The sequence below is a fragment of the Poromitra crassiceps genome (genome assembly GCF_964638095.1).
Source record: "Poromitra crassiceps genome assembly, chromosome: 2".
Classification (NCBI taxonomy): Eukaryota; Metazoa; Chordata; class Actinopteri; order Beryciformes; family Melamphaidae; genus Poromitra; species Poromitra crassiceps.
Window position 1 is genome coordinate 104,860,581 of NC_139624.1, and position 15,903 is coordinate 104,876,483.

General features: G+C 45.0%; 1 protein-coding gene across 1 annotated transcript in view; it reads left to right on the forward strand.

Annotated features, from left to right (window-relative positions):
- Window positions 1–15,903, forward strand: part of cnksr2a (connector enhancer of kinase suppressor of Ras 2a) — a gene marked incomplete at both ends in the record, with an annotated part of 187,002 nt that overhangs the window by 89,577 nt on the left and 81,522 nt on the right. The window contains 4 exons of the mRNA XM_083652157.1: window positions 675–716; window positions 2,501–2,620; window positions 4,445–4,504; window positions 5,843–5,911. Coding sequence (XP_083508283.1) covers window positions 675–716; window positions 2,501–2,620; window positions 4,445–4,504; window positions 5,843–5,911 — 291 coding nt within the window. The remainder of the gene's footprint in view (window positions 1–674; window positions 717–2,500; window positions 2,621–4,444; window positions 4,505–5,842; window positions 5,912–15,903) is intronic.

The window sequence follows — 15,903 nt, forward strand, 5'->3', positions numbered from 1 at the left end:
TCATAGGTAGGACATAAGGGTGGGGATCACCAGAGCCCCCACAATATGATATCACGATACTTAAGTTATGATACGATATTATTGTGATTTTAAAAGATTCATACTTGGTGTCCGTGTAACGATACAATATTGCCACACAAAATATCATGATACTATACTGTATCGATCCCCACCCCCACACGGGGGGTATGTGCATGGCAGCAGCGTACAATATAGAAGACTCTGCCCCCTGTGCCCTTGAGCAAGTCTTGTATCTTTACTGTTACATCCTTGCAGTATGTCTGTTTTATGACTGATGTGGATATAAATAAATGATCAATGCGGCTGTTTGTGTGGGTGTATTTTTGTCTGTATGTGTGTGGGTGTGCGCGGATAAGCACAGTAAGGCCTGGATAGTGTACAGCAGTAACAGAGACGTGAGATGGTCTGTGTGTGTGTGTGTGTGTGTGAGTGTGTGTGTGTGTGTGTGTGTGTGTGTGCGTGCGTGTGTGCGTGTGTGTGCGTGTGTGTGTGTGTGTGTGTGTGTGCGTGCGTGTGTGTGTGTGCATGCGTGTGTGTGCGTGTGTGTGTGTGTGTGCGTGCGTGTGTGTGCGTGTGTGCGTGTGTGTGTGTGTGTGTGAGTGCTGGCATGACATGTTCTGCCTGCGCTACATTAAATTCTGCTTGTCTCCCAGGACTGTACGGTGTTTGAGACGGAGAATAAAATCCTTCATGTGGTGAGTCGTCTCTCCTCAGCCAGCTGTCGCTATCTGCGCTCTGTAGATGGGTAGCATTCCAATTTGTAAGATCACTTTCCCTCAAGTCCACTCTCACACACAGGCACAGACACCAGGCGTAGTCCTAGACCCATGTTAAAGGTGCTACAGTATGTGTGGCATTGTGACATCAATGTATCATTGGTGCCACATTAATTATGAGACAGTATAATTAACATAGGCCATCTTCAAGGAGACTGCCAGCTTCTAGCAGCCTCTGTGCAGCATTTTACACTGCATGCCACCTGCTTGGATTTGGCAGGAAATCTGCTGGATCAGGCTGATGTTCTTCCAGAGCAAACAGAGCTAAAGCTGGTCGTTTCTCAACTTGACAGACGGTGGGATGACCGATGTGAAAATCATTTCTAAAATGTTTATCCTCCTCCAACTCGTCAAATAGATATACCGCAGGGAGGACATGTTTTTGTAGGCTTACCCAGAAGTCCCTGCGCTGCTGGTTCCTAGGGGGAAAAGTGAATGAGACTTTTGTATGGGGATGTTGGTTAAATGCATGAAATAAGGTCTGTGGTTAGCTAAAGTTTATAAAACAGCTAAGTTTGTGTTCGGCAAAATAATCTTCACAAATGAGGACCACGTTTTTTGACTTTCGAAGGGTTTTCTGAAAATCACATTAAAAAAAACGCATTTACGCTCCAAAAGTTATAAATGCGGTCTTTGTGAAGATTATCGGTAACCCTTTATTTTACAGGTTTCTAATTACATAATATGAACTACATATGAACACCAATGTAATTACATTGTTGTTCATGTCTAATTGTCAATGTCTAATTGTAATTAGGTGTTCATAATATGTAGTTCATTATGTAGTTACATGCTACTGGACCTGTACAATGGAGTGAGTCTATTCAACTGTAGTCTGACTGGCTTGAAGCAGCCTGGTGGACTTAGCTCTCTCATTGGTGCGTGCCATTTCAGTCGGTGCTGGATGGAAATCCCATTTCGCTCCCTGCACGCTCTGCAATTGGCTCCGACCCGCTCTGACTGCGGCTGTGACCATATGGATTTCCTTTCCACTCCCCCCGTATCGAATCTGTATGCCTGTACTAGTTTATAGCCTCTATTGTACTAGTGTACAATAGAGGCTATCAATTGTCTTGACCATGCTCTTGTTTATTTACGGTAATTATAGCAATTCATTTGACAATGATATGGATGTTTAAAGACCCCCTAAAGTAATCTTTTAAGATGTATATAAAATATGCTACTTTGACTAATAATGTGTGTCTGATATGATTTTTCCCACAAAAATGTAAATTATCTTGTTAAAATCCTTAAAATGACTTTCCCTCCTTCTCCCTTGTTAAAAATCCCAGAATCTGTGAATATGCAATGGTTGGTTTTTAAAGTTTACAGTAACTGCTGAATACTGGACAGGGATTGACAAATGCTTGTAGGAAACCAACTTTTTCAGTGAGCACAGAGAAACTTTCCACTTTCAGCAGACGATTGTCAAAACAACCTTCTAGTGTGAAACAATGCACAGTGAACCTCAAACATCCAACTGAAGCAACAAAAAGAAAAACACATTTTGTGTGGAGGGGGTCTTTAAAAAAAAGCTACAGGTTCTTCTTTTGTCTCATTTTCATCCGCTTTCATGTGCTGTGCCACTATGTGACAAATCTGTTAAGATCCTGATACAGTAAAAGCTCTTTGTGTTCTATTTTACTTGACTTCTCTCTCTCTCTCTCTCTCTCTCTCTCTCTCTCTCTCTCTCCTCTGTGTAGTGTAAGACTCTGTCAGAGGTGTGTGAGCACATTGTGTGTGTGTCATCGGACCCGCTTGTCTCTCAGTCAGCCCACCTCGAGCTAGTCCACCTGACCAGCATCAAACCCTCTGAAGGACTGGTAATGACACTGTGTGTGTGTGTGTGTGTGTGTGTGTGTGTGTGTGTGTGTGTGTGTGTCTGTGTGTGTGTGTGTGTGTGCGCGTGTGCATGCGTGCGTGCCTGCGTTCGTGCGTATGTGGATATGTGTGTTTGTGTCTAGGGGTGTCCTCCCTTGTGTGTCTGCCATCGCATGTCTGCTGTTACTCGCAATAACGAGGAGCCGATGACACTTCATCAATGAGTTTTCCTTGGAAGTGCTTCATTACCACAACTCACTCTCTCTCAGACGATATTCGCCTGTTGGTAGAAGTTTTCATCCAAAGTTAAATTGAACCTCCAACCATGGCAGTCTGGAATGAAAAATCCACCCTAAAAAACCTTTACACTGTAACAAAATTAAATTAAATAAAAGCTACTGGCTGTTTCTTGCATTTCTAGGGTCAATCTTGTTGTTTGGTGGTGGTTTTTCTTATTCCCATTAACAGCATACAGGATGGATCTCTCATACAGGGAGAGGTACAGTAGTTGACACAGGCTTAAGGAAAGAGAGTACACCGAAAAAGTAAGTAAAACACACATCGATCTGATCACTGGCGATTATACGTTGGTGCGCCGGATCATGCATGTGCAACCCCTAGTGGCCAGATGATTTTTTATTTTATTTCTACATAATAAACTATTTAGATGTCCCGCATTTGCGTGAGATAAAGTGCGAGAGACCGAGGCAGATAGAGAGGGAGAGAGAGATAAAGAGAGAGAGAGCGAGAGACAGAGAGGGAGAGAGAGAGAGACGAGACGAGACGAGACATGAGAGCGGGGGAGGGAGAGCTCGCACCCAGCTGCTTGTTAACTTCACTTAACGACACTACTGCAGCCTGAGAGACTCGTGAGTAGGCTACTCCCAGTAAAAAATAATAACAATACCAATAGCATGCAAATATAGTCTACTTAACTATAAAATAGGATACCAATATTAATGCAATAGTGGGCCTCCATCTTCTTTGCACAAAGCTCTCCAATGTTGTTTTAGCACAATTGAAGAGAGCCTCAAATATTTCTCAACAGCATCCTGTCTTTGAGATGTCATTTGCAGATATTTCTCTACACTGCTGTTACAAAGGACATTTATAAATTCCATAAGCTGCTCTTATTCTTAATGTTTTGTTCAAATGAACCAGTAATGTAGCCTACTACAGTTAGAGTATGGTTCTACTTCAGTATAAGCTATTAGTACATTGTTCTACTAGAAAAGTCTGACTAACGTTAATGCTATGGTTGGAAGGCACAAACATGCCATGCGTTTCATATCTGAACAGAAGCCATGAATCCCATATCAGCAACCTGTCTGTCCTGTTTTATTGTAGCCTACACACTTTAGTCACATGTCTTGCTTACTGTAGGCTATTTACCTAGCCTGGGAGTTGGGACAGTAGACCCTTCTCACGGGGGCCATTTTGTGTCGAAAAGGCAGGGTTAACACAGGTGCAAGCAAAACACTAATGAGGGCTTCAAACTTCCATGGTTGGAATGTGGAAACCCTCATTAGTGTTTTGCTTGCACCTGTGTTTATTAGACAATTATTTTTTCATCATTGTAAAGCCACAGCACAGCGAAGAGGATATTAATGTGATGTGTGTAGTTCTTCATATCTACTAGCCTCCTACTGTAGCCTCTTCATTTTGCTCTCAGAGTGCATCAGATTAATGCATTTTACTTTAAAATGTACAACTTTTCTTTGTCCGGGGGGGCACAGCCCCCCCTAGAAACCCCCCAGTCAGACTACTATTTTCATCCTCCACACAAAACCATATCCCTCACATTATTTTCTCTCTCTTTCCATCAGGGAATGTATATCAAGTCAACCTATGATGGCCTACATGTGATCACAGGAACTACTGAGGGGGTGAGACGCCTACAATCTTATTAGCACACATTCACTCCTGTACGGCAGCCAAGCAATCATCTTCAGAATCTGTGAGAAAAGATGATGTACAGTCAATTGGAATGCATAACAGGCTGACGGATGACAGGGATTCCACAGGGAAGCACCATGCCAGGCCATACCTCTGATTCCACAGGGAAGCACCATGCCAGGCCATACCTCTGATTCCACAGGGAAGCACCATGCCAGGCCATACCTCTGATTCCACAGGGAAGCACCATGCCAGGCCATACCTCTGATTCCACAGGGAAGCACCATGCCAGGCCATACCTCTGATTCCACAGGGAAGCACCATGCCAGGCCATACCTCTGATTCCACAGGGAAGCACCATGCCAGGCCATACCTCTGATTCCACAGGGAAGCACCATGCCAGGCCATACCTCTGATTCCACAGGGAAGCACCAGGCCAGGCCATACCTCTGATTCCACAGGGAAGCACCATGTGAGGCCATACCTCTGATTCCACAGGGAAGCACCATGCCAGGCCATACCTCTGATTCCACAGGGAAGCACCATGCCAGGCCATACCTCTGATTCCACAGGGAAGCACCATGCCAGGCCATACCTCTGATTCCACAGGGAAGCACCATGCCAGGCCATACCTCTGATTCCACAGGGAAGCACCATGCCAGGCCATACCTCTGATTCCACAGGGAAGCACCATGCCAGGCCATACCTCTGATTCCACAGGGAAGCACCATGTGAGGCCATACCTCTGATTCCACAGGGAAGCACCATGCCAGGCCATACCTCTGATTCCACAGGGAAGCACCATGCCAGGCCATACCTCTGATTCCACAGGGAAGCACCATGCCAGGCCATACCTCTGATTCCACAGGGAAGCACCATGCCAGGCCATACCTCTGATTCCACAAGGAAGCACCAGGCCAGGCCATACCTCTGATTCCACAGGGAAGCACCATGTGAGGCCATACCTCTGATTCCACAGGGAAGCACCATGCCAGGCCATACCTCTGATTCCACAGGGAAGCACCATGCCAGGCCATACCTCTGATTCCACAGGGAAGCACCATGCCAGGCCATACCTCTGATTCCACAGGGAAGCACCATGCCAGGCCATACCTCTGATTCCACAGGGAAGCACCATGCCAGGCCATACCTCTGATTCCACAGGGAAGCACCATGTGAGGCCGTGCCTCTGCTGTGTTATTGCTTATAATTACAGCTTGTCATAACATGTTCACTCAGAGATCAATGAGCTCAGATTCAATTCATAATCAACTCCAAGTCTATCCCTCTCTCTCTCTCCCCCTATATCCCCTCCTCTCTCTCTCTAGTCTCCAGCCGACCGCTGTAAGAAGATCCATGCTGGAGATGAGGTCATTCAAGTCAACCACCAGACTGTGGTGCGTTTTGAGTGTTTGTCTTTCCCTGTTTGTCTTTCTGTGTATATGTGTATTTATGTACTGCATCTACTTCCAAGCGTGCGCACACTCGTGTGTTTGTGTGTGTGTGTGTGTGCGTGTGTGCGTGTGTGTGTGCGTGTGTGCGTGTGTGTGTGTGTGTGCATGTGTGCGTACGTGCGTCATGCGTGTGTGTATGTGAGTGTGTATGCGCGCTTTAATTGACCCAGTTGCTAAACTGAATCTGTATCCTATGGGATAAGGATAAATGCATGTTAATGCAAGGTGTAAACCTTCGCAGCATGCACTGCGTTCAGAAAGTGATCCGATCTGTCAGAACACCTGCGCTCGCATTGAGATGCCATCGCATCAGCCAGTCAGCCAGGTGTAACGTAATCCAGACAGTGTGTTGGCATTAATGAGAAAGTATATGCCTCCTGCTACAACATCAGAGAGGAGGAGCTTGTCCACAGCAACTCTGATAACCCCACACCTGCTGTACCATTTTTTCCTTTCTGTTTACAGTAGAGGCTTTTTGTACTGTACTAGTAGTTGTGTGACGAATCTCCTAGCAACCATCACCACGGTTAAACTAGAAAAAGATTTTGGTGGTGTGGGTGTGGGTGTAGGTCAATTCCATACCGCTATAAGTAAAAGTAAAATAGTCTGATAAACTACCCTATATTTATTTCCATGTTTATGTTGCTTCCTGTGACACAGTAAATGTCTTGTCTTTGGTAGTGAGGTCAGCTCAGTTAACCTGAACAGTCGCATATGAATGTTAACATGTTAACATATTAATGTTGACTGCTATGCACTACTAACAAGGTTTCCTTGTGCGCACTGGGGGTGGAGGGGGGCCCCGCTGTGTCCTGGCCTGGCCTTCTCTCCCACGCCTTATGTGTGTTGGGGCGGGGGCTGTGGTGGGGGGCATCGGTGTTCTCCATCACTGATCGAGGGATGCCGGTAGGTTAGAATAGCTTAGGCGATAGATTAGCTACAGCCTAACTGTAGGCTGTAGACCTGTTATAGTGTTCAGGCTAAAATCAGACTAGAGTACAGGGCAGACTAGGTTGTAGATAGCTAGATTCCCTGTGTTCTAGTTAGTTCCGGTTAATGGCTAGAGTAGTAGTAGTTGCTCGCCTAATAGCCACAGTATATTCTATCTGTTCTGTTCTGCTCTTCTCTTCCCACCTTCCCCTGCTCCCTCCCCACCTCTTCCCTTTCTCCTGCTCCCTCCTCCCCCACATCCCCCCTCTCCCTCCTCTGCTCCCTCCCCACCTCCTCCCTTTCCCTGCTCTCTCCTCCCCCACTTTCCCTGTCCCTTCCCCACCTCCTCCCTTGCCCTGCTCTCTCCTCCCCCACATCCCCCCACTCTCCCTCCCTTGCTCCCCCTCCCCCCTTTTCCTGCTCTCTCCTCTTTCCCCCTTCCCCTGCTCCTTCCCCACCTCCTCCCCTTCCCTGCTCTCTCATCTCCCACATTTCCCATTCCCTCCCCACCCCTTTCCCTGCTCTCTCCTCCCCCAAATACCCCTGCTCCCTCCCCAACCCCTCCCTTTTCCTGCCCTCTCCTCCCTCATCCCTCCTCCCCCACATTCCCCCTGCTCCTTCCCCACCTCCTCCCTTTCCTTGCTCCCTCCTCCCCCACATCCCCCCTTCTCCCTCCCTCCCCCTCCCTTTCCATGCTCTCTCCTCCCCCACACCCCCCGCTCTCCCTCCCTTGCTCCCCCTCCTCCCTTTTCCTGCTCTCTCCTCCCCCACATTTCCCATTTCCTCCCCACCTCCTCCCTTTCCCTGCTCTGTCCTCCCCCACATACCCCAGCTCTCCCTCCCCTGCTCACTCCCCAACTCCTCCCTTTTCCTGCTCTCTCCTCTCTCCTCCCCACATTCCCCCTGCTCTCCCTCCCCACCTCCTCCCTTTCCTGATCTCTCCTCCCCCACATTCCCCCCGCTCTCCCTCCCTTGCCCCCCCCACCTCCTCTCCCCTCCCCCACATTCCCATGTTCCCTCCCCATCTCCTCCCTTCCCTGTTCTCTCCTCCCCCACATTCCACCCCCATTTTCTCCCCTTTCTCTATCATATGATTGTTCAATCTTGTTATTATTACTACTGTAATTGCTACTGTTGTGTCAGCGAGATTTAGCTAAACATATTTTCTGTGAAGTGAGTCCTCTGAGACATGCTTGTGAATTAGGGCTTCTATACAAATAAACTTGACTTGACTTGACTACTAACAGTAGCTTCTTCCAGATGTATATTAACTAGTGTGCAAATCATGTTTTAAGAATAAGCCAGTGCTGGTTCGCTGACCAGATGGTTAGCTAGCTCAAAAGCTGACATCATCTAAATACAACATTTATCAGTGGGGAAAAGATCAGTTCCCAGTCATAAGCAGCATAGAAATGAACAATATTCAGTTCTATTCAGACCGACCAGCTGGCAGTCAGCTATTCACAGCCATTGTTGCCCAAGAGATGAGCTGTCTCCTCACCTACACATAGGCTTTGTGTAATCTACACATACTCATTGTATAGACCTTATTCGATAACCCCGGACGGCACCATATTGTTGACATACCGTCCTGCGCACACACAGCGCTGCAGCTGACAACCGGTAACAGCCTTATTGTCGTTTCTGTTCCATTACAAAATAGCGATGGTGACGACAGCAATAAAAACCCTACAGTTGTTTGTATGCTGCCGTTAATGCCTGTAATAATAAACAAAAGAAAAAACGAGGTGAACAGACTTTGCTGTGAGGAGCTGTCAGAAAGTTTCACCTGTCTCTCCTAACTATCCACACATCTCCTGTGCTGACGTATCCTCAGTCTCGCTCCCTTCACGTCTGTGGACGGTAGAGATAGAATCAAACCACGGGGACTTTATTGCTGTCATTACTACAGCCATGCCTAACGCAGGTCACCATCCGAACACAACAGGAACGACACAGGTAATGCTAACAGCGGCTAGCTTCCTATAAACGCTGCTCTTACATATTGACGTAATCCATACATGAATTACGTCAATCGAATAAGGTCTATAAGCTGCACAAACAAATAAGATGTGAATACAATGCATCCAGAATGTATACAACCAGAACATGTATTACACCCATTGACTGTATTACACCAGGTGTAAATGAAAGGGCATGGTGATTATCTCTATATAGGATATCCAGAAACCAGATGAAGATTGCGATAAGGTATTTGTGTGCCTCACCATCTATCTAATAAAGGTGATTCTGTCTGTCTGTCAGACACTTTTACGCTGGACGTCACAGGGTTAGTTGCGCACGCATCGCGATATCCAAAACTCCGCGGAACTCAAGCCGAAACGAGAGAGATCCACGGAATACAGGAAAAAGACGTCTTGTGCCGTATGCGTATAGACGCTGGACATTCCCACTAGGAATATGATGATGTGCGGCACTGCAACTTTGGCGATGCATTGGCTCCTAGACCCATCCTGACAGTGAGTACGGGTCAAGAAACCTCACCGGAGGTGAGAGCAGGAAAAGGGGTGAGGGGGAGCAAGGGAGGGAGAGCGGGGGGATGTGGGGGAGGAGAGAGCAGAGTCACAAGAGTGATCTTATTTGTGTAAGGTAACCTGTCTGTTGCTGGCAAAACTTTAAAATACATGGAGGAGACATCAGGATCTTCCTATGACAGCTGAACCGCTAGTTGTAACTTTTTGCAGCGAGTTCGGCTCTGCCCACAAAATACGTCTTCGCTGTTTACAAACAGTAAAAGGGTCTATAGCCTCAGCCTTAGGGCAATCAGCCTCAGGGCAATTAGGGAAATTAATCTGCCCTAATTAAAAACTCCGTCAGGTCACCCGCACGGGTGCTCTTTACACCCCCTGAAAGTTTCAGCCCGTAAAACGGCATAGCTGTGGCCAGACAAAATTCTTGAAACATACAGAGAAACAGAGTCCACATTGCCAAATTTATGCTGTATATACTAGCAATATAATATCCTAGGCTCGCCCGCTGCGTGGGCTCACAGCCTTGCCTACCCTGCAGCTCACCCACTGTGTATCAGTTACGCAGCTCGCCCGCTATGTGGCCTTGCTGCTGTTTGGCCTGCAATAGCCTCACCCAGGAAAGATGACATCACTGATGACATCATCACTAATGAATAGCTGTGGCCGGCCGAAATTCTGCTCACACACACGCACACACACACACACACACACACACACACACACACACACACACACACACACACACACATACACTTCTCAGTGGGACTCTTATGAGATCACTGATGATGTCACCACTGCTTTTATGACATCACTGATGACATCCCAACCTCTTATGACATCACTGATGTCACATTGCCTCTTATGACATCACTGATGATATCATCACTGGGACTTTGTGTGTGTGTCTGTGTGTGTGTGTGTGTGTGTGTGTGTGTGTGTGTGTGTGTGTGTGTGTCTGTCTCTTGTGTGTGTGTGTGTGTGTGTGTGTGTGTGTGTGTGTGTGTGTGTGTGTGTGTGAGGTCACAATGCCTCACTGATGATCTCACAATTTATGACATCACTGATGAGGCCATCAGTGGGACAGACAGACAGACAGACAGACAGACAGACAGACAGACAGACAAACAAACAAACAGAGCACTAGCTCCCTTTTATAAGATAGATAGATAGATAGATGTATGTATGTAGATATGTAGATATGTATGTATGTACATACAGTATGTATGTATCTAATGTACCTGTATGTATATTATGTCTGCCTACAGTATGTCACATACTGTCTGTCTGTCTGTCTGTCTGTATGTACGTACTGTATGTACTGTATGTCTATCTGTCTGTCTGTCTGTCTGTATGTCTGCCCTTCGCATATTTCGAGAACCGTTCGGATCAACTTCAAACACGGGGAGTGCGCTTAGCCGGACCTGACGGAGTGCAGTGCCGAATTTCATGCAATTCCGATTTGTGCATAGTGATAGCGCCACCTACTGGCGTGTAATTCACCCAATGAGAACATGGCTTTCACACATCTCGAGAACCGTTCGTCTGATCGACTTCAAACTTGGCGGTGAGAAAGTGCAGTGTCGAATTTCGTGCAATTCACCCAATGAGAACATGGCTTTCACGTATCTCGAGAACTGTTCATCTGATCGACTTCTCACTTGGTGGTGAGAAAGTGCAGTGTCGAATTTTGTGCAATTCGACCAATCAGAACACAGCTTTATCTTGATTATTATCTCGAGAACCGTTCATCTGTTCGGGTGAAGATCAATCATGAGCCATGTGTATGCAGGTTTCACAGTAATTCCATTCGAACACTAGACCAGCTGATTGCACTGATTAGCAACCAATCAACCAGAGAGGAGGAAGTATTCAGCCAATGAGCTGGTGCCGTGTTTACTTACACAATCTATAATAATCGTAATCTCTGTCTTTAGTACTGTTTTATATATTGGCACATCCTTGTTGAGTAATCCTCGATTTCCCTTCTTCTGTCCATCACTCTTTTGTACTTTAATCTGATCTTTTGTATTGTAAACACTCATAGAATATACCATGCCTATGTTATACAATGCATGTGTTTTATGATGCTTATGTCTTAACCCTCATAGTACCAACATATTTAACATAGCCTAGAAGGACTACCAGAGGATACACTACTGTAAGAAACAACCATGATAGCAACATGTTAAGTTATTTCTTCTCAAAACATTATTAGTTATGTAATTAATGTCATCTGGAGAAGAAAAAATACGTACTTACTATTATTATTTTAGGAAAGTTACTGTTAAAGAAAAAAGCATGCTGCATCAGGGTGCCCTTCCCCCCACAATAGTGTGTGATACTTTAAATTAGGACCCATTTCAGACATGAACTCAATAAATAGTTCAATCTATTAAAACTGCATAGGCGGACTTGGGTGCTTTTGACTGGGGTCCCCCAGGACCCTAGTCCTGGTATTTTTAAAAAGCACTAATTAAAACAGAAACAGAAAACAATGATAGGACTGTGAAGTCATTAGGAACAAATTGATTGATAAAGTCATGAAAAATTGGAATGATAGAATAAAGCATCTGTAAGATATGACAAAATGTATACCTCTGGGGTCTGCGGGTAGCCCAGTCGGTGCCTTATACGTATGCCAAGGGTAGTTGTTGGGGATATTTTTACCAGATGAAGCGCTTGGTTGTAAGACAAGCTTCCCCAGGCTCTTTTACCAAGATCTTTAACCCAATCAGACTCAAAGATAGACAGGACTCGAGTTCTCAGTTTTACTTGCTGAACAAGGAGACAGTGTCGAGCGGCACCTTTGCCCGTCTCCAAAACACTTCTGCTCTCCATGCTCCGTGCTTAGTCTTTTATTTACTATAACTCGTGGTTTACACATGAAGCAACATGAAGAAATGATCCTCCCAGTTCCTGTTTATCAGATAGTACACGTATGCATAATTTCAACACACATCAACAACGGTTGGACTGAACGCTGACTGCGCAAGCTGTTATTCTGCAACTTTAGATGAAGACTTCCTCATTTTAAAGCACAGCACGCACAAGTGAACATCCTTTTTACATAGGTCATCTCATTTTGACAGAGACACACACATGACAGTTCCATTTCTGCACAAGTTGCAAAATATATAGGTCACAGTGCAGTAAACCGTTCAGTCAGCAGAGTGGCAGAACACACAGTCCAACAGATAAATAAAACATGTTTAAGGAAATATGAAAACACTTTCTTCAAACCCTAACAATCCCTACTTTTTTTCATTTTTACCTTATACATTTGTTTCTCTCATATTCAGATGCAGGTTAACTTGTTATTCACATTTTCTAACCTCATTGTCATTATAAAACATAAGTACTTGGCTTTACAGTTTGGTTTGATCGTTGGGACATGTGTAATCTTCTTGTACTGCTTCCACTTGCTGCAACATGACATATTGTACAAATGCATTTGACACCAGCCGGGTTGTCAAAACTTTAACACCTGAAATGCAACAAGCCATAAATATGCATATCATGATAATTACACACAGGACGACGATTCCTCCTCTGATCAGCCTCTGGACCCAGCTGCCCGACCACAACCAGCTGAACCAATCATAGGTAGTACCAGCATGGTCTGCGGTCATGGCTTTCTGCAGAGCCAGCAGTCGGTCCATCGCAGCAGTCATATTCGGGGAATGTACTTCATCAGTAATGTATGTACAACAAGTTGTATTCAATAGCACACAGGTCCCTCCTGAAGCAGCTGTGAGCAAGTCTAAGGCCATTCGGTTTTGCATCACCATAGTGCGTAGTGCGTTTTCTTCTTCATCCGGGCTCTCTTGTCTCTGTCCGGTAGTGGACTGTCACTTGTCAGTCTGATCGTTATCAGTACCACTGTGACTGTGAACAGTCCAATTGACACTTTCCCAACCATCTCTAAATGCTAGTGGCTTCTGTTGTTTTCTTCACCGAATTGAGACTAGCGTTTATAAGAAACGCCACCCTTTGTAGTCGGACTTCCTGCCACTAACCGTCGGCTGGAGGGAAAGGTATCACCTTTTTGCAATGTGTCTGATGAATCCAAGTGTCTCTTTCAGCGATCTTCAGGGCAGTCGGAGTGGTCAGCAGGACTTTGTAGGGGCCGATCCAACGTGGACTGAACCAGCTCTTTCGCTTGATCTCTTGAGGACTTCGTCACCTGGGTCCAGACGAGTGTCCTGTAGGGCAGAAGAAATCTCTGGCAATTTATTTGCACGAGCCACTGTCACTGTATATCTTTTCTGGGATCCCATGGTTTGGTATTATGACTTTGCATATAGCTTTTGCTACTGTGATGGCGTCAGCATTTGGCTGGGATTATTTCAACCCATTTAGAGAAAGGACATATCAGGACTAAACAATACTTATATCCTTGGCATGGATTTAGTTGAATAAAATCCATATGTAAATATTGCCAAGGAAATGATACTGCAGGGAACTTTCCTCTTGCAGGTCTCTCATTTCCCTGTGAATTATGTCTACAACATATCATACATGATCTACAAAATTGTTTTGAAAATTTAATTTTGTGTAGTTATATGTGTAGAAGTGTTTTCCTACTATCTCATTCCCCCTGTTGAGACATGGCAACGCCCATGGCTCAGGTGTGAGGCTATTTTATAGAGACTTTTCTCGCCCATTGTGCAGCGAACACGTGAATAGTGGAGTGAGCACACCGACTGTCTCTCCACATTGCAATATCTCTGCCTTGGGCCTGTTTGCCTGCTTCAGTAAGAGCTATTAGTGTGTGAGGGAGCCTTCCTGCTTTCACATCCTCTTTTTCTGAGCACAAACTGCCTGTACACAGAGGGGAAGTGCCATTGACACGGGATCAAGTCGCTTTGTTTGGTTCCGTGTTTTTGGGTAAGGACAGATGTCATAAATCCATTTTTGCAATCCACCATTTGTACAAACATTTTGTCATAATCAGGTAAAGCTAAGACGCACAAGCTCACTAGACAATGTTTTGTTGTTGAAAACGCCTCATTAGCTGCAAACGTCCACTCAATCTCTTTGTTCATGGTCTTGGAAAATTAGTATTATCATAATAATAATGTACTATTTTCTTCCATGCATTCGGTCTACTAGTTGGGAGGACATATTATCTATGTGACGCCTATTATATCTATTTGTATAATCTATAGGCCATCAAATAACATTCCATATCTATACCTCTATCGAATCCACCATATCTATTTTATTGTCTCGCATTTTGGTCACAAAAGCTAATTTTACTTTGAAAATTAGTTCAGTTAAAAACGGAAACAGTTGCATTCTTAGTACTGGCTAACTTCACCCCGCAAACTAAAAAAAAAACATTTTAGCCTGCTGGACATCAATCAAAGCCAGGATCGGAATATGATTATTATCCAGCAACAATTTGAAACACATTGGGGACATATTTTACATCGGAAGACGTTAATCAGAGGAACCGCGTCAGAAACAGCACGATTTATTATCATTCAACCGAGCGCTCTCACTCTTTCCACCTCTTCTCCTCCGACTTGCATCCACTGTGAAGCCGTCTCCATTTCCGCATCGTACATTATCTCTTAACAAATCAACCGTTATTATGATTACTACAATACTACCGTGATGATGTTCAGACTCGCTTTCATGCATAGCGTGACGTATCTCATGCAATATTAATCCCGGCTTCACGGTCGTCGTTTTACTGTAAGTGTGAGCTGACTTTACAACAGCCTATTTACGCCCATGTCGCAGGACGGCCTAGCCGCAAATTTAGGGTGATAGGCTATAATAGGCTACAGTAACAGCAAGCCTATTCATAATGCACAGTGAAATAGCCACACCATCGCTTAATACTCGAATCGTTCTCCAATAAATTGCATAATTTGGAGGTCACATTCCATGACCAAATTTACCATTCATAACAATATCTATTTACAATTCTCTGCTCTGTAGCCGCATCTCCGCCAGACAGGCGGCGCTTCCTCACAGACTTCTCCTGCTTGAACGCCAAAGCTCACTCACACAGCAAAAGTGCCAGCACATCACACCCGCGGCCATTTGGCTGCACCCGGACCCTTGGTTAGAAGCTGCGCGCATCAACTATGGTGTATTTCAGAAATAATATATTTAAAACATAATGAAAGATATAATTGAATTAGCATAATATATTTCAAGAAGGAAATAAGTTTAATTGAAATCATTTAAAGTAACATCATTTTCTTTTACACCTCACCTAGAGGTGTAAAACCTCTATAGCAACCCACTGATTTTCCTCTCACTCTGTAACCTAGCATGTACTCCAATAGCACTGTAATTTAAACATAACTGTTACAATGTCTATCCTGGACCCCCACCTCTACATTAACCCTAGAGGGGATATTAAAATCGGCAGTTTTAATGCTCTTGCCGTCTGGAAAATAGTGGACGGGGAGAGGAGGGAAGGAATCCATCTTTTCGGGGCGTCTGTGGTCCACTAAACTGTTATTGTGCAATGTGCATTCTCCTCTTCAGGCGTAA